The 18482-nt window shown below is 39.0% G+C and overlaps 1 protein-coding gene across 9 annotated transcripts in view; it reads right to left on the minus strand.

Annotated features, from left to right (window-relative positions):
* REPS2 (RALBP1 associated Eps domain containing 2) overlaps positions 1-18482 on the minus strand; it is a 113310-nt gene that overhangs the window by 70090 nt on the left and 24738 nt on the right. For all 9 annotated transcript variants that reach the window (XM_034756180.1, XM_034756170.1, XM_034756161.1 and 6 more), the window contains exons 5-9: positions 18021-18118; positions 12816-12951; positions 9665-9728; positions 7762-7904; positions 2327-2421 (exon numbers count right to left, since the gene is read on the minus strand). In XM_034756180.1, the coding sequence (XP_034612071.1) occupies positions 2327-2421; positions 7762-7904; positions 9665-9728; positions 12816-12951; positions 18021-18118 (536 nt within the window). The remainder of the gene's footprint in view (positions 1-2326; positions 2422-7761; positions 7905-9664; positions 9729-12815; positions 12952-18020; positions 18119-18482) is intronic.

An 18482-nucleotide genomic window follows, 5' to 3' on the forward strand; every position in this document is an offset into this window, starting at 1 on the left:
CCACATCTGTATGCAGTATTCAAGATGTGGGCGTACCATGGATTTATATAAGGGCAATAAGATATTAATGTATTGAGCTGATACAATATTGATATGCAGTTAATATTTTATTAAAATCTGGTAGTGGAGCTGCATGTATATGATCAAGTATGTGTTTTCAGCATGACTTCTGCTTAAGCTGCAAATTAATAAACATATATGCTAATAAGTCAAACTGTCAAGGAACTGATTAGTTTTCCATCACTAGAACACAGTGAAAAAGTTCTAGTGAAGTGTTGGCCTGTGGCAGAATCTGGCACCCCACTGTTAATCAACCTCACAGCATGTGAACATATTAATAGGACCAGAAATCTGTGCTTCAGTAAAAGACCTGCCTGCACTTCTAAAATAAAAGCACCATTTTCAAAAACCAATAGTAGTGCTATTCTGAATCAAGCTGATGTACCCAGAACATTGCCCTGTGAGCAGAAAGGGCGCTGGTAAGATCATATATAAGTAGTCCGACAAGATAAACACAATGATCACACCATGCAAAGTGAGAATAAAATTCAGCAATATTATGAAACATTGCCTATTGCCTGGTGGTGATATTGCATAGTTGCATTTGACAAGAGAAGAGCTGTGTTTCGACCATGGAGTTTTCCCTATAACAAGGGGGAGGATGAAGTGATTGGAGAACAGCCTTACACCAGCGCTGGGGCTGAGCTGGTAGAATGTACCATTATTCTTTAATTTGGATGCAGAGTTTGAAGGGACTTCCACAACAGCAATGCATGCCAATTTTCAGAGGCCTAACAATTCTGAACCATAGCCCTGTCCACAAATTGTCACTTGATTCACTACCCTAACAAGCTAAGACCTTCAAATGGCACAGCTTACAAACTCTGAATTGACATATCCAGGTGTAATGGGTTGGCAACAACCATGAGGCAGGTAAGGTTATTCCAGGTTTTAGGCCTTTAAACCTCTCAAGTTTACAAATGTCATGAGACCACTTACTTTTCTAAAGTTCCTCTGACTGAACTATTGTCCCCTTAACTCAGTTATTTGGCCTGTACTTATATTGATATAAAACACCATTCTCTTTTTAGGCAGTCCATCAGGCCTGGATTAGTCCAGGGCTGGGTCCTGAACCTAGGGAAGTGCCAGGGTCATTCAAAAGTTAGATGTGCTGATCCACTACTGGTACCTAGGTAGACTGTGGCATTATGACCAGCGGCAGAGGCAGATAGCATGGTCTGGGGTGCAGCGGCCCACCACCTCACAGCCAACTGGGTGGTGATATATCCACTGGTGGCACTAGCAGAACCATGGATGAAATATGTTTCACAGGGAAGCCAGAAGGAACTAGGGACCAAGATTTTTGGAAGCACTCAGTACCCAGCAGCTCCCATTGCTCTCTTGTTCTCCATGGGAGCTGCTGGGTGCTGAGAAATTTTGAATCGCTGCCTGCTTCATTTAGATACCTGAATGGGGGCTGAGAGTTTTTAAAAATCTGTCCACTGGAGTGGAAAAGGGGAGAGCATCAATTAGCCTCTGTTCCAGGTCATGCCAGAGGCCAAAAAGTTAACCAGGGGAAGGAGGAATGAATATACAGCAGGGAGCACATGCTTACTTAGACCTGTAGACCCAAACTCTTGCTACATATTGCACCAAATCTGGGGTAACAAGCAGTCACCAGAGATGCAGGGGAGGGAGGGCAAGGCCAGAACAGCTGAGAAAGGTACATTTTATTCCCTTTCAATGGGATTTCTGGGGACAAGATGGGACTTGGGGCTCTGAAAAAGGAAGAATGCATCTTGAGGAGTGTGCTGATAAGGTGACAGCAGAAGAGTCTGGAAGGAGATCCTGACTAGAATGAAGCTTGTCCCTGACAAAGCCCAACCTTTTGGCCAATCCAATCCTCAACAGCATTAATATGCCACAGTCTATCAGGATTCCTCTGATCAATTGCCTTCCACATCAGCACAGACCTTCTTTCCCATTGTTTGCTCCAACCTCAGCAAGGCAGGAGCTTGACAGGAAAAGAATATTCAACTTTCTCCCAGCATCTGACCCACAGACTCCCAACTTGTCACAGCACAGAGTCCTTAGGAGGAGGATGTAGACTCTGCCACTCATGCACACCTGTTGAAAGGAGGCCAGTCTACCCTCTACAGTCACTGAATGAATTGCTGAGAGAGGAACAGTAAGATGGACAAAAGGCAAGCTTAAAAACAGATAGCCCACTTGAAAATTCCACAGATATGTATGATGTATTAATTGCTAGGTGGTCTACTAATGTAAATTCCTTAATGTAACTATAGCCCTCGGGTAATTTTCTTACCTCAGTTCGATTAAAGTCCCTGGTCTGTTGACTGACTGGCAATGACTCAGAATAAGAATCCAATAATGCGCAGTCACGTTTAGGCTTAAAGGAAGCTGGAGAGAAAGCAAAGATACATGTCTTTGTTTAATAATACATATATTTTACATGTATTAGATTATTGTTTTTCCTCCCCACCCCTTCATACTGCAATTGATCTGGATAACAAGATAACAATTGATCTGGATAAGTACTGTATAGAGAATCATTTTCTCTTGTATTATTTTTAAGTAATAACATGTTGTGATGTACAAGTCTAATATATTGTAGAAACAATCGGGTGGAACTGAGGACAGATTTAGATACTATTCAGCCACCCAAAAACAACTATGACTGAAGTTTTATTTGTGTCTTTCCTTCCTGGGATCTGGAGTCAATATAGTAGGCGTAACAGATTACAGACTGGAGTGCTAGAACTATAAAACCTATTTGATAGGCCTGCAACTTCCTGTTTGTGTTATCTAGAAATGGGGAATGTATTAGAACCAAACACTATGCAATATAACTAAAGGTCAGTGAAAAGAATGAAGACTAATCACAACACTTGCTTCGGTCGGTATCAGCTTTAATAGTTTTCAATCAGGTAACTACTGGGAGCAGGAAAAACAATCCTGCTATTTGTTAAGGTAATATTTGCAACACTCATGTTTTTGTTCTATATACATGGACCCTTCTGCTAACATTTCTTAGGGATTAGTCCCTCTAAATCATTAAGCATCTTGGTAGCTAGAAAACCTATTTTTCTTAAGATTAATATGTTGAGTAGCAGAATAACCAATTCACAAGTCCAGTTTCTAGTTTCTGATTAGCATCTGGTCCCTCCAAACAAACTAAGCTTTTACAAATCTTTATTAATTTAAAACGCAGTTAGGTTACTAGACAGGGCAATCAGCTTTAGGGTTTTTTATTTTAATTCAAGAAAAGCTTTCAAAGCAAAACACAGTGGGTCAAGTTCTTAATAGAGTTACCCCAGCACAGAATTTAGCCCTGAACTTGTAGTTCATAAAACAAGCCATATAAGTAGCAAAATCAATTCATCCTTAAATGCTTCTTTTGAAAGTCACTTCTTTATTTTAAATTTTAACATTTTGATCAAATGCAAAAAATTCTGCTTGAGCCTTATGAATAAAGTACTAAGTCTACCTCATACTGGACTTAATACAACAGGCTAATGAGTAGTGCTATCAAATAGACTTACATTCCTAAATGGCCAAGCAAAACCTTGATTTCATAGACATTAAACTATGGTATAGGACTTCTCCCATAAAAAATGTTTCATACCAAGTTGTCATAAATTCTAGTGTTGTACTTGGAAGGGAGTATTAAAAGGGTCCATTACATATACAGGGAAGCACACCATACTGCTTTATTTATATGCATATTCCAAAAATTGTTGGTTCAGAGCCTGTACTATATGTTTCAGAGTAGCAGCCGTGTTAGTCTGTATCCGCAAAAAGAACAGGAGTACTTGTGGCACCTTAGAGACTAACAAATTTATTAGAGCATAAGCTTTCGTGGACTACAGCCCACTTCTTTGGATGCATCCGAAGAAGTGGGCTGTAGCCCACGAAAGTCTATGCTTTAATAAATTTGTTAGTCTCTAAGGTGCCACAAGTACTCCTCTACATTTACTTAAGTTTAAAGTGGTTGTTTCTCTCAGGAAAATAACCAGAATTAGAAGTTTTTCTGCTGTTACCAAGTCAGTACAGGTGTAATCTGTCACAAAATGTATTCAGTACAGAAACCAACAGACTTCTGCTGCTAGAAACAGAAGTAAATTCCTTAAGACATTCCAGCTATAATTAGTTTCTGCAACTGTAAACTCCCCTGGTCTTTTGGACTATCAAGCCAAGACTCTCCACACCTGCAGAGGGTTTATGAGTAATGCTAGACTTGTGTCATGGTTGCCATTGATTCTATAATCATGTTTAATTATTTATGACTCGATTTTATATTAAGCCATNAAGAAGTGGGCTGTAGTCCACGAAAGCTTATGCTCTAATAAATTTGTTAGTCTCTAAGGTGCCACAAGTACTCCTGTTCTTTTTGTACTATATGTGATTCACTGTGCAAGGGTTTTTTTCAAATACATACTTCTCCTCTCAAAAACTCCATCTTTATTTGTGAATCTTGTCTAAATAGAGCTGTAAGTATTAGCTAAATGTTAAATCCCTCAACTACTCTGCCAATATCACTGCTAGAATTAATGGTTAGCCCTTGAAAAGCTTTGCTGCTTAAAAGAAACAAAACAGAGCTCATTTACGAAGATAGAAGGCTACAGTGCAAACAGGGGAGTTCAGAACAAAAGCTAGGTGCAAATAAGAGGAAAAAATATATGGGAAAAAAATCTCCCAGGCAACTGTCTGCCCTACTTTTTAAAACGTAAAAAGCACAAGGACCCAGTGAGACACCATCGGCCAATATGATAAGCAGCTATTATCATCTGCCTTTGTTTATCCTCATGTATTTTTTTTTTATTAAAATTAAGATATTAGAAATGCCAAACTGACACAATGAAAACTGATGTCCTCTATCAACAGATCAGATATTAAATGGACAGCAATAATGCAAGCTTCCCCCCACCATCCTGCCAACGTGCCTCAACTCTGACCTGGAGGAAACACCTCAAAGGATGGAGGAATACAGACACTCACTATCCGTGCTCATTCAGTCCTTGCTCTGTGCTCAAACTGCCGTAAAAGGTGCTAAGTAGTGCAAACTGTGGTCATGACTTTTCTTTTTAATATTGGTACCGGTCTTCTAGCCAGGAATGAGACAGAGACAACCAAACTTGCCTCATGTAGGATACCAGACTACTCTCAGGCCAGGTCTACACTACATACCTATAGCGGTATAATTACATCACTCACCCCCCTGAGCAACATAGTTATACCGATCTAACTGCTGACATAGCTACCCCTTCTCAGGTACGCCGACAGGAGAAGCTCTCCTGTCAGCATAAGAGTGTCTTCACTAAAGTGCTACAGTGGAAAGGTGCAGCTGAAGACAAACCCTGGGTCACTAGAAGCACAAACTAGATTCTAGCTAGTGACCTAGACATGTCAGACATTGTATTCCAGTATCGTCTTCCTGAGCTATCCATTCCCAGTTGTCCCTTCTAGAAAAGTCCCAAACAATATAATATGGACAAAACCATTAGTCTCCACTGAAATTTTCTACTGAAATGATTCTAAAACCCTATAATTTTACAGAAAATTGTACTAACTCTAGAGGATTTTGATTTCTTTAAACTATCCTATAAAGTTCTCTTGTAAGGGTATGTAATTGCCTATTAAATTCTATGAGATGGCTTAAAAAGCCTAGAGAAAGGTTCTTATCTATTAAATACTATTAAAAAAAACGTATCCCAAAATACTAAATATTAGTTAGTAGGATGACAAACATTCTGCAATAGCTAGAAACAAACCTGTTTGCAATTTAGCCTTTTGTTCTCAAATTTGCAGTGGAAATGCCTTTAGTTAATAAAAGCTTGGTGGATATTTATGAACAGCTGGATGCAATTCAAGTATTTGGTTTTAATTCAAGACATTAGCAGGAGGCCAAGAGGAAAAACTGAAGACAGAGATGAGGAAGGTTAGCTTAGAAAACACACAACCTGATTCATGCCAAGTGAGAGGTTCATAGTGTGGTCAGAAAAATGCCCTATTATTACTACTAATTCTTTGTATTACAATAGCACCCAGAGGCCATAATCATGACATGCTCAAGGTTCTACAGTGAAAGGCACTGTATAGAAAGACAAGATCCCTGTCTTGACCAGCTTACAGTCTAATTTAAAATGAGACTAGAAGCGAGCATAACAAACAGGAAGGAGAGCCTGAGGGAGGGAAGATGGAGGTGATAGTGATAAGGACACACGATTATGCAGACTAATAGTGTGAACATCTTGAAGGTTGATTTTCATAGTTTATACCCGTGGATATGAAGATGTAGAGAACAGGAATCTGACAGAAATTACTTCAGTGAATTGATACATGGGGGACATTTAATTTTTTAACTACAACTTGATTTGCTCTTTTCCTCTCCTTTTAAAGTGCCAACAAATTTAATGGAGATTTTATTAGCTCTTATATATTATCTCTTAGCACTATAATGATTATCAGCAATTAATCCTCTTCACCCTAGAAAGCTGTGCACATTTTTTAATTGAAGGGTATGCACTTCAGTGTTAATATATAATGAAAATTGACAACATATGTCAATATTTCTCAACTGTACCTCAGTAATGAGGTACATTACACATTGTAGACTCATTTATCCCCATCCCACACAAACTGGTGAAATCTCACTGTTAATTGTAAAATATTAACAGTAGGAATGGCAGATCAGGAAAATGAGTTATAGAAAAATGTGAGCTCTGCTAAAATCAGTAATCATATACAGCATTCAAGATAACCTGTAAAGCAGGTCAGTAATATTCCATCGTTTCAAATATGCCTCCAAGAGTCATTAGAGCAAGACAACACAAAAGCTAAAAGTCACCTACTTCATATGTAAAATTTTGTGACACCCAGATCTGCCACTCCTAGCTATGCCTCATGTTAGTAGAATCTAGACAGTAGAATTCTAGTAGACACTAGTATTTCAATAGAGCATGGGGACAGCCTATAGGGAACAGAGACTTTGGAGGGGCAGGGGTCCCCTCAAGTTCCCTCCAGACCCCACTTCAGATCCTCGTACTGTCTTTCTCTCCCCACAGCATATGTCCAAGGGGTTCTTGGAGCAAACAAACAAAAAATGAAAAGTCCTCTCCCCTCTTTTTTCCCTTATAGGGGAGAGGAGAGCATAAAAAATTGAAAAGACACAAGGGTGACCTGGAACTTAGGCAGTCTTCCTGGGTCAGCCTTTAGAACTTAATCTACACAAGGTCCACCTCCAGCCCCTCCTCATGGGGTGTGTTGCTCTGAGGCTGGGCCGTGCAGCTTCAAGAGAGGTGAGGCTTATTGCTGTCTCCCTCTGGGCAGGCCTTTCTCAGCTGTCTGGGACGGGGCAACCTTCTCCCTGTTCACATCCCCTGCCCTCTTTCCTGTGGCAGGTTTTCCCTTTTTAACATCCCTGCCCCCACCCCGCTCCAGGAAGAACAGGCCTTGCAGGTGTGCCTCATTGGTGCTGACCAGGCCCAGAGGAGCTTATTAGTCCCCTCTTTGTCAGTGTGCAGGTGTGCTCCTTCACAGAGACATGCTGCTGCTGCTTTTTTTTTAATAATTATTTTTTGGTTCGTCTTTAGCCTTTTCCCTTTAAGCATAACTAAAAATCAATGTTTTATCAAGCTACATCGAGAGGTACTACTCAGCTTCTAGCTAAATCTTTGTCTCTTACGAAAAAAGGCTGTTCTGGATGAACGACGAGTTGGTACAGGAATATCACAGCCTCACCTGGTTGAAGGTAATCTGGCAGTAAGGTCTCCGGCAGCGTATCTGGCAATGGATAACCATTCTTCCTAGCAACAATGAGGTGAAATGCAGCACAGAATTCTGGCAGCGTCAGCGCTCCATCACAGTCTACATCGCTCAGCTCCCTGTGAACATGGTATTCACACATTTCCTGAGCCATTGCAGGAATGAAACATACACATAAACACACACACACAGAGCATATTCTTTATGTAAAAAGGTAACAATTCCCAAGTAAGTGGGATTTTTTTAAAAATACTGTTTATTTTTTTAAACATTTCCTTTTGAGAAGTGAAACAATCTGACTTTCCAATACTAAGAAGATTTTATATGGGAAAAAAAGTGCTTTCTCTTTATGCCATATCATACAATATTTTCTATCTGGTATTTCAAAAACTGAAATTTGACAAGAAATTATATTTAAGTACCCAAATTCAATCTCTCTTTCCGAAATGGTGTTGACAAACTGTTCGGTTGGTCTATGCTAGCACTTAAACCCTATTCAGTACTGTTTCAGGCAGACGGATCAATGCAAACAGTTTTCAGAAAGTGCTTAATTAACAAGTGTAGACCGGCCTTATGAGCTGCACAGCTGGATTAACTAATGCTGGTGGCAGTTTGGACTGTTAGCATTAAACTGCCCCTTAGCACTGCTGTTTGTTTAGTTTTCGTTTAAGCGTGAAACAGCAGCAGAGGATTTCAGAAGCACATGAACACAGTTTCATAGACTACACCTTCTGGAAAATATTAGAATTCATTTAGTGTTAATATAATGGCTAAAATGGAGCAATAGTTACTTCATCACTGTTTGAAAGTGAAGGAACAATGTTTCAAGCAGTCAAGGTTACAGTGAAGATTGAAATGTTCCTCAATTTTAGCAAGATTGAAATGCTCCTCAATTTTAGCAAAGGAGTTTTTGCCTGATAAATTATATTATGCAAGATTTCAAATTGCTCCTAGAAAGGAACATTTTCTTTTGTAATGCTATACAGAGCACAGTTAATGTTTGTAACATAAATAAAATGTTTTTGGTTATCATAGTGGGTTAAGCAGTTTTTCTTAAATAATTTTTAAATTAAATTCCAGTGCTCATTTTTCCCCAGAGAATGTTTCTTTAGCCTTTTGTTTCATGATTCACAACTAGCTTTGAAACTATTCCAGGCAAATTCTCTGAACCCAACAGATGTTTGGGCTCTTGCAAGCTTTTCTTAAAATCTATCTTCATAAAAGTATATAGCTATAGTGAAATAAGAGTTCCCTTTATCAGCATTTTTGGTGAATGTTTAGAACAGTTTGTTCCTGATATCAAGATAGGATGACGATACAAGAACCATTATCTTTATGGAACTATAATAAGATCCTTATAAATTGTATTGTATACAAGTGCCATCTGCAATGGTCTCTAAACAAACTCATTAAAAACAAGAGTGCTGGCTCGTTAATAAAAGCACTGATGAATTATGCAGATGTACTTATTAAAAATTAGGTATTAATTAGGCCTCATCTCACAAATCACAGCCAGAAACATAAAGCTAACTGAACACATCTAAAATATTCCAAATGTGGTTTCTTCTAAACCATTTCATGAAATATGTCTTTTCATTGAGCTAATGATGTTTTTTATAATATTCTTAAAAATGGCTATCATTTATATTGCTATTAAAATATCTGCAGTCCTGTTGAGTAAAAGAGTAGCTCTAAAAAGATAACAAGCATGCCAGGAAGATCGACACGCACCCCGCTGCTTGGACCTGAAAGTGATTTTGATGATAAGAGCAATAATTATAATTACTCTAAAGACACTTTTTCAATCTAACAAGAACTCTTGAGCTAAAATGTCTTTTAAAACAAGCATCCATATTCTGGGTTACACTACAGTACTCACCATATGTGAGAAAGTTCTGGGATGGGAAGCTTGGATTTTGTGAAGAAATTCTTAGCCACGGAACCTGTCAAGAACAGTGAAACAGGCATTTGATAGGTTTCAGAGGGGTAGCCGTGTTAGTCTGTATCAGCAAAAACAATGAGGAATCCTTGTGGCACCTTAGAGACTAACAAATTTATCTGGGCTAATGCCCAAATAGATTTGTTAGTCTCTAAGGTGTCACAAGGATTGCTAGGCATTTGATATTCATCTTCCAATCTGATTTTGTTTGTTTTTCTATAAAGCTGCAACAGCATCAGCAGCTTATTTCACATTCAACAGACACTCTGATTGTTGGGTACTAGTATGGTTGCTTGGCCATTTGTCTCTTGGTGAGTCACCGAGATGGGACAGGCCAAGCAGAGCGGTTGACCTCATTTCTCTATTTCTCTCCACGTGGGAAAAATATTAATGGATGAAAACATGCCTCAATATTACTATTATCATCATCAGTACGGCATTATGAATACAAAGAAAGGAAAACTGAGATAAATGGCTTCCTTTCCAGAGAAAAGGATGCTTCTAATCACATGCCAAATACGTGGCAGCAAATAGCCCTGCACCGTCTATGCTACTCCCACAGTGACTTTCTCTGCTTTCAGGCCTGCTGTGGCCCTACCATCATGAAAGAAAAACTAGAGCAGGGATGGCCAACCTGTGGCTCCAGAGCCGCATGTGGCTCTTCAGAGGTTAATATGCAGCTCCTTGCATAGGCGCTTACTCCAGGGCTGGAGTTACAGATGCTAACTTTCCAATGTGCTGGGGTGTGGTCACTGCTCAACCCCCTGCTCTGCCCCAGGCCCTGCCCCCATTCCACCCCTACCCCCAAAGCCTCTGCCACCAACCCTGCCATGCCCTCACTCCTCCCCCACAGAGCCACCTGCGCATGCGAAACAGCTGATTGCAGCAGGCAGGAGGCGCTGGAGGGCTGCTGACGTACTACTGTGGCTCTTTGGCAATGTACATGGGTAAATTCTGGCTCCTTCTCCGGCTCAGAGTGGCCACCCCTGAACTTAGAGGAACCAACTAAGCATCCTGCTACAGTCTTCACTACTAGTTGTGAACATCCTCTGTAGCCCTCCCATAATAAGCAATCTGATTTCCCTCCCAGCCAACAAACCCCTGCTGAGCCCTCTTCAGTGATAAGAAGCTCACTCTGCATCTAGCTGCCAAACACTGTCTCAGGCAAATAGGCTACAAGGATGGCAAAAGTCTGCCTTAGACCCTTACACATTTTACTTCACATAAGCCTGCAAAACGTAAGGCCAACCCCGTTCGGAGCCATTATATACAGATCTATAATCCTGCCTCCCACTGCAGTTAATAGTAACTGTGGGCGTGCATGAAATGCAATGTCTGGCCCTATGAGGTTCTCTCTCGGAATAGATAGAGCAAACATCTTGCACATAAAGAATGCATTCTGTTATAAACAAAGTTTACTATATGCAGCTTCATTGGAAATCCACTATGTGTTGAACTTCCATTTTCTTTTCCCTCCTACTAGGAAGATCAGTTGGAGAAGATTTAACCAAGGGGAAAAAACTGATGAAGTGCTAATTTCTGCCAAGATCAAGCAATTATTTTAAAACCTTTGTCTGAGGTCACAATTCCTGAATCCCAAAGTGTTGGATTGCAATAATATAACCTCAGAGGACAGAGTCAAAATGCCTGTAGTTAAAATCTGTGGCTTTTCCTTGCCAGACTAACTCACAGTACCTAAAATAATTCCTCTCACAAGAAGTCTGGTCAGTGAAAATCTGATTTTTAAGGTCAGTTACAATACTGTTACCATGTGTGTGCTATGCAGGGTTTACATTTAACCGCTTAAGGGCCAACAACTCAATCCTACAGAGTACTGAGCATCCTGATATGATCCTGTAGAACAGTTAAACAGATCATTAACTCTAAGCACCTAAACAGTCCCATTGACTTTAATAGGAAAGTAGTTAAGTGCATGCTTGTGTTTTTATGGATCAGGCCAGAGCTTGGCACTTTGCAGGACTGAGCCCCAAATGTTGTCTTCAGATTCCAACAATTTATTTTAACTTCCCACTGAATTTTTAAAGTGTGTTTCTATTCTGAAAAATTAGTATGTGAAACTCTCACATTCTTCCTCAAAAGATCTACTCCCAGTGTGTGTTTAGAATCATATCTATTCATTTTAGTGACAAATATACATTTATTTTATTTTTTTATTCCTCTTTTATTCCTGCAGCCACCACAGCTGAGATAGCTGGACTCTAGTCCTCCTTGTGCATCATCAAAAGATTTTCTTTTTGTTGCTAAATTCCAGTCAATGACACTTGTATAAACTCTCTGAAGACAATGGGGTTGCAAAGTTGTAAGTGAGGACAGCATTTGGCCTGCAGAACATTTATTTCTGATGATGACACACAAGAAAGAATTAACCCAGTTTGGCTCTCAGATCCCAGAGTGAGTTTGCAGGGATGGCAGTTAAGAAAAAATATTTTACCTGTAAACAGAGAGCATGGGGTATTAAAATATACATTTAACCTGTAACCCATTTTGGAGTCATCTTTAACAGTAGAACCATGCTTTAAATAATTTTTAAAAAATTCTTCGAAGAAACTATTATTTTACCCACTGTATTATTTTAATGCTTTAATTCAGTGATTCAGTGGGTCACAGGAAGGTGGTAGATGGGTTGCGGGCCTAGGGTTGTAAAGGCCCTGGGGGAGAAAAAGAGGATTTGGAGGGCGAGGCATTTGAGTATGTGGCGTTGTGACCTGGCGCGCTGGGGTTAGGGTTGCCGTGTTGGGTGCTGGATGCAGGTAGTTGCTGCCCCCTCTGTAGGGCAAGGAGGAGGCAGTAGAGGACGACGACGACGCTGGTCTATATTTTTGGGCGCCCCCATGAATTTGAATCCTGGGTGGGTAGCAAAAGAGATAAAATGCAGTGGGTAGGTTGGTAACTTTTTTTAGAAGTTGTTACTTAAAAAAAAAAAAAAAATTAATCAACCCTGTCTGGGGCACAAACCTGATCTAAAGATAATTCAAGAAGCTTTCCCTTTATCTACTGTACTTTGCTTTAATTTTCAGGCCTTTCATCCTGGTTGTTTTGCTGCACATACATATTATTTAGTAAATGTTACCTGAAATGAAAGAGTTCAGATCAGGCTGTAGGGATTTGAACTGGTTGATGTAATATTCTCGCTGTTCCTCAGTTATCCTCCAGGGGTCATCTGGGTAATTACTGCTGTCCTGTGGCTCCCTTTCTACTGAAAGAGACTTCAAAAACAGGGTAAAAAGTCACGTGCATAAGTGCAGGGAAAGCAGCACACACAGACATTTTAAGAAGTCAGGGTCAGTCTGCACATCTAGCAAGCCCTTTTTTAAAGGAACAGGAGCAGAAAGGCCCAAGCCGATTAATATCTGTTACAGTTAGGGCTTATTATAAATGCCCATTTGCTCAGAGAAATACAGGAAGTTTCACATGAATGAAGCTAAAATAAAAAACAAACCCAACTACTGCTGAAGATAGAAAGATCACTCCAACTAGTCATGCAATAAAATCCATCTCCCCATATTGGTGTTTTATATTGTCGCCCATCACCAAAGCATCTGAATGCCTTCCACATAAAATGGATAGCAACAGTGAAGTCCCGAGTGAACTCAATGGAGTCACTGGAATCTCTCCATTTGGGGGGGGAGAGCGGGAAAGCTGATTGGATTAGCTTTTTTTTTTAATTGTATTTATTTACTTTTTTTAAGGTTGATTTGTATAAGGTTGTGTTTGTTTGCACAGAAGAGGATGTCAATGTTGTGAGCATCACTCTTATGGTGGAAAGAAGCAAACATTTAAAATGCTTTGACCTGCATGACAAAATATTTTAGTGACAGAATGTAGGAAAGAATAAGCTACATGCTCCAGCGAAGATTAAGACCACTCCTCTGGCTAGGCTGTCAACCTGCTCAAACTCAAATATGTGACTTCGTTTTTTAAAATGTGTTAAAAGATCCCCCAAACAGGAAACATCACAAAATAGTACTTTGTGCTAGTTTGAAATTATGTGAGATTTATTGGTTTAAACTACATGATGTTTTAGATACATTGTTTCCCATGAATCAGCTGAGGTTTTCCCATGTGAAGAAAAAAAAAAAAAAAGAAAAGAAAAAAAAAATCAAATTCCTGAGGTTATATTATTTCAAGCCACAGTCTACAGTTCAATAAACATTATTTTAAAACTGTTTAATATTAATGAGATCATAGCTTAGAACAGCTTAAAAACTTAGGTCACTCTTCCATAGAGGAAAGTTTGTAAAAATTCATGGAGAAGTTTTGCTCTGTAGTAGACAGACAAGGGGAACAAAAAACATGACTGGTGATTAAAAAACAACAACCCTAACAGTCATGGGGCTTTATTCTCATCTTTTAGAAATGTGTAATGTGTAAATGTGTAATTCATACCCACTTTGAGGCACCTTTACACTCCAGAGCAGTGTAACAGGGCCTTCGTGTAAATGAGTATCAGGCTCATAGTCTTATTCATGAAACCAGCCGCAAACTTACTGCCTTGTTAATTCACAATGGCTTTGTCTACGCTAGGCTTTTTTTTCTTAAAATTATTATCCACCATTGCTGCCATTGGTGAGGTGCTAGTATGGACAGGCCACTGGTAACATTTGGCATTTTAACCACCATGGCATCTAGATAGGGTGACCAGACAGCAAGTGTGAAAAACTGGGATGGGGGTGGAGAGTAATAGGAGCCCATATAAGAAAAAGCCCCAAATATCAGGACTGTCCCTATAAAATCAGGACATTTGGTCACCCTACATCTAGATTTGCTCTTAGCACAATTAGACAACTCGGTGGCTAAAAATGCCAGTGGTCAATCTAGTCTATACAAATTCCCGCACAGTTGGTTCTACTGGTGAAGCTGCACCATTGGTTGCTACAGTGAGAAATCTGAAGAAATATATCTAATGTACATTTTATGCAGCCAACAAGATAAACAAAGCGTGCAAAATCCAACTAAAAAATACTCAGAAGAACCAGGACTCTGGGCTTGTAACTCAAGTATGCAGTATTTTATCAGAAACATTTTTGTGGTCATGAAATTTTCATCAAAGTTGGACTCAAAATTTGGTACACTATTTAGATTCTCGAGAAGCTTGAAGTATTTTAGACTTCTGTCTGATGCCCCAGAGCTCAAGTAATCTGCATAGCCTAGCGTCATACAGACAATGCCGCAGCCTCACAGCAACATTGTTTGCCAGTGCAACATAGAACCACTACTGTATTGGCAGCTCAAGAAGGATTTGGCCTGCTCTTTTACAACTAGTCACCAGTGCTGGCCTTTATTGGCATCAGTACTTCCATTAGTTCTTGTGTCATTGGATGAACTCTCAGGTCCCGTGTCAGGTTGATGGACCAGATGCTGGGGATCTTCTCTGTGAAATAAGAGGATAATTTCTTGCAGCAAGATATGCTGGGTTCTGAAGTTGAGCAAAGACAGTTATGTTAACTAACTAACAAATACCAGTGGACTCCTGGGTGGGCACCAGGCAAGGAGTATAAATGTGTTACTGCTATTTATTTTAGACTTTGGTTGTGGAGTCAGTGGAACAGACTCAGGTGTCAGTCTCTCTCTGTTGTTAATGCAGCTGCAGCATGTGTTTCTTTCTTGCCTGACTTACTGGTACTGACATATTTGTGTACTTTGATAAAGTAGGTATATTTTACCCATTTATAGTGGTCTGTAAAGTATTACAAAGTATTACAAATGCAACAAAGGCGCATTTGGGAAAATGGAACTTCCATCTGACCCATCTCTTTGGAAGTTCCTCTTTACAAAACCCTAAAAGAAAGATGACGGAGTCATCTGAAAAATCACTGAAGAACTTAATGCTCCATCAAATCATACTTGTTAGTATAATTCCAGAGCTGGCCCTAGCCATGTACCAAACATTTAGCCATAAATGGTCCTGCATATACCCCACTCACACACATACTTTGTCAACACCCAGGACTTCTCCAATCAATGGGCTGCCACAACCTCCACCTCTTGAAAGATGAACTACAGAGCCCAACCACCTCATTTTAAATACCTGCTTTCTCCCCATGTTAGCTAGTTAAACCCTTCTGATCACCACCCCAGTAATAACAAGTACACTGACCATCTAATCCTTTCTCAAAAATTACCATTTTATCAAAAAGCCATTTTGCATTGAAGAAGAATTTTGATTAAAAACATTTGACTATATCTAGTAATTAATCTTCCTAAAGCTCTTTAAGATCCAACATGGAAAGGCTTTAGAAAAATATCATAATCATCAAGGCCAATGACAGGCCACAAAGTTATTTTACTTTGCTCCTACATGTTTGGTCTGAATTCTCCATACACACCAGGCAGGATTTCCTTATGGAGTGCTGCTTCCTTTTTTATTTTCTGCAGCAGCTGAGCTGTGGAAAAGGGGTAATTGCCATAAACTGAAGCAGAGCAAACATCCAACGAAGGAGGCAGAGGAGGAAGAGAAGCTGATAGGTCAAAGGCCAACCCTGTCTGTCTTCATTAGTGTCTTTGATCCCCATAATGCTACATTCTACAATTCTCTCATGCATACTACTTTAGTTGAACAGCTATGTTATTTTGTGTAATTTCTACATAATCCTAGAAAAAATGGTGGCAGTACTGAAACAATGAAAACTATTGACCTTATTCAAACCAGCTGATCAAGCAAACAGTCCCAATTCTTCAAGGCAGTTTAAAATAGAATGTAAGTAGCAGAACAAACCAGAAATAGAATATTACAGGTCAGCCTACTCTGCTCCAGTTTAGAGTGCATTGTTTTCATAACTTCTGTCTACAAACTATAGATATAGTTGGCAAGCTTTAAACAAAAAAGTATTCAAAATTATCCCCTGGCTACTATGTGATGGAGCTCCGGATAGCCTTGTAGAATTCCTTTGTTGCAGAATTATTGAAATGCATAAATGGAACACTGACAAATAGGTTTTACAGTGCACCATATTTGCCTGTACAGTAAAAAATATGAACACAACCTAATCAATATGGCAAGATATAAAAGATTAATAATTCTTGTAGGAGCTGCAGTCCATTGAGTTCTAAGTAGACATGGGCCAGAGGGGGGGGGAACTGACTCTGCTTGAAAAACCCGTTCCATCCCTAATCATCTATCCATGCCTCATGTTATTCTTATGTTATGGGGTAGACAGAGTGAGAGCACAGTAAAAAAAAACAGCCACTTTCATTTAAATAAAAGCAGTTCTGCTGGTAAACATGGCAAGATTTTACCTTAGACCAAAAATCTGTTTCCATAACAGGAAATTTACAATAGACAACTTGGAAAGTTTGCAGAGTTATGGTTTTGAAGCCAGCAGAGAAACGCTGGACCAGTACAAGTAAATCAAACAAAACATCCCACCTAATCTTCTTTATCATAATTGGGATGATTGAGACAATAAACTGGGTCTACAAATTTGAATCATTTCCTGCACAGGAGCTGGATATCAGGTCATGGCAGTGTGAGTATCTCAGGGATAAAACACTAGATCAAGAAAAAAAATCTCAATTAAATTCATATATTTTAAAGATGTTTTTCTTGTGTTATTAATAGCTTAAAATTCTTTCACTTCTGATCATCTAAGAATCTCAATCTAATTTTTCAGTATTTATGTTGTTTGCTTACATTTGAATTTCACTCAGCTTAAACAATGAAAATGAATTACCGGTACTCATTTTCAATTTGCTTTCTAGTCAGTTTTGCTTTATACTTCTCCTACACTAGAAGGATTCACCAATCAATGAGCTGCAAATACCAGAGGGGAGTGTTGTTATTTAAACAAACAAACAAACAAATCATTGGAAGAACTTTTATATTTAAATTTCTGAAAACATTTGTATTCAAGTTAAGCTTTGTAAAATGTAGTTTTTACAAAACCAAAATTTGGGCTTAACTGAACCCCACAGTCTTCCTTTCTGTGCTTACTTGCAAAATAAAGACTATTTGCCTGGCAGTAGAGACGAGGAGGAAACCTTTGCAGAAGAGAAACAAAATGAAGATTATATAAAGTGAAAATAATGAAGAATACTTTACTCGGCTAAAACTGCATGGAGATTTTGGTCCTGATTTATTCAAAATGGAACTTGTCTACATTACTGGGACTAACATCCCCATTTATTTCAAAAAGCACCACTAGAGGTTCAGAGCCTAAGTTTTATGTGTCAGTGACAAGCAGTGTCCCAAATGAGAAGTCACTTTGACAAGAAGTAGAACTTCATGCATTTCTTTTTTTGTTTTATTTATTTATTTAATCCCCAGGCAATTCATTACCCGACTAAGAGAGGAATGTACAAGTGCAGATTTGGATCCATAATTTCCCGTTGCTGGTCCATCTTGTTGGTGTGTAGAATGTCTAGCTTCATAAGAAACTATGAAAATTAAAGAAAAAAAATCAGAGGAATCAATAAGGTTCCGCAAGCTCAAAGTGGAAATTAAGCATTACAATACAGAGGTTCATTAAGCTTAATATTATTGTACTACCATTAATTCTGTCCCCTTACCCAAAGCCCTAATTACGTGCTCTCCTCCTATATCATAGTTTCTCTTCTTTAATATTTAGGCATTAACAATAGAAGTTGTCATTTCATCCTATCAGATTGGCATTAATTGCTTTAACAGTTGTTAAAATGCATATTTACATGACAACGAGCAGCAGCCCTAAAATAAACTATTACAGTAAGTGAGCTAACTAATGAATGTAGTGAATTCTCAACTGTCATTTTCAAGAGATTT

The sequence above is a fragment of the Trachemys scripta genome, chromosome 1, assembly GCF_013100865.1.
Source record: "Trachemys scripta elegans isolate TJP31775 chromosome 1, CAS_Tse_1.0, whole genome shotgun sequence".
Classification (NCBI taxonomy): domain Eukaryota; kingdom Metazoa; phylum Chordata; order Testudines; family Emydidae; genus Trachemys; species Trachemys scripta.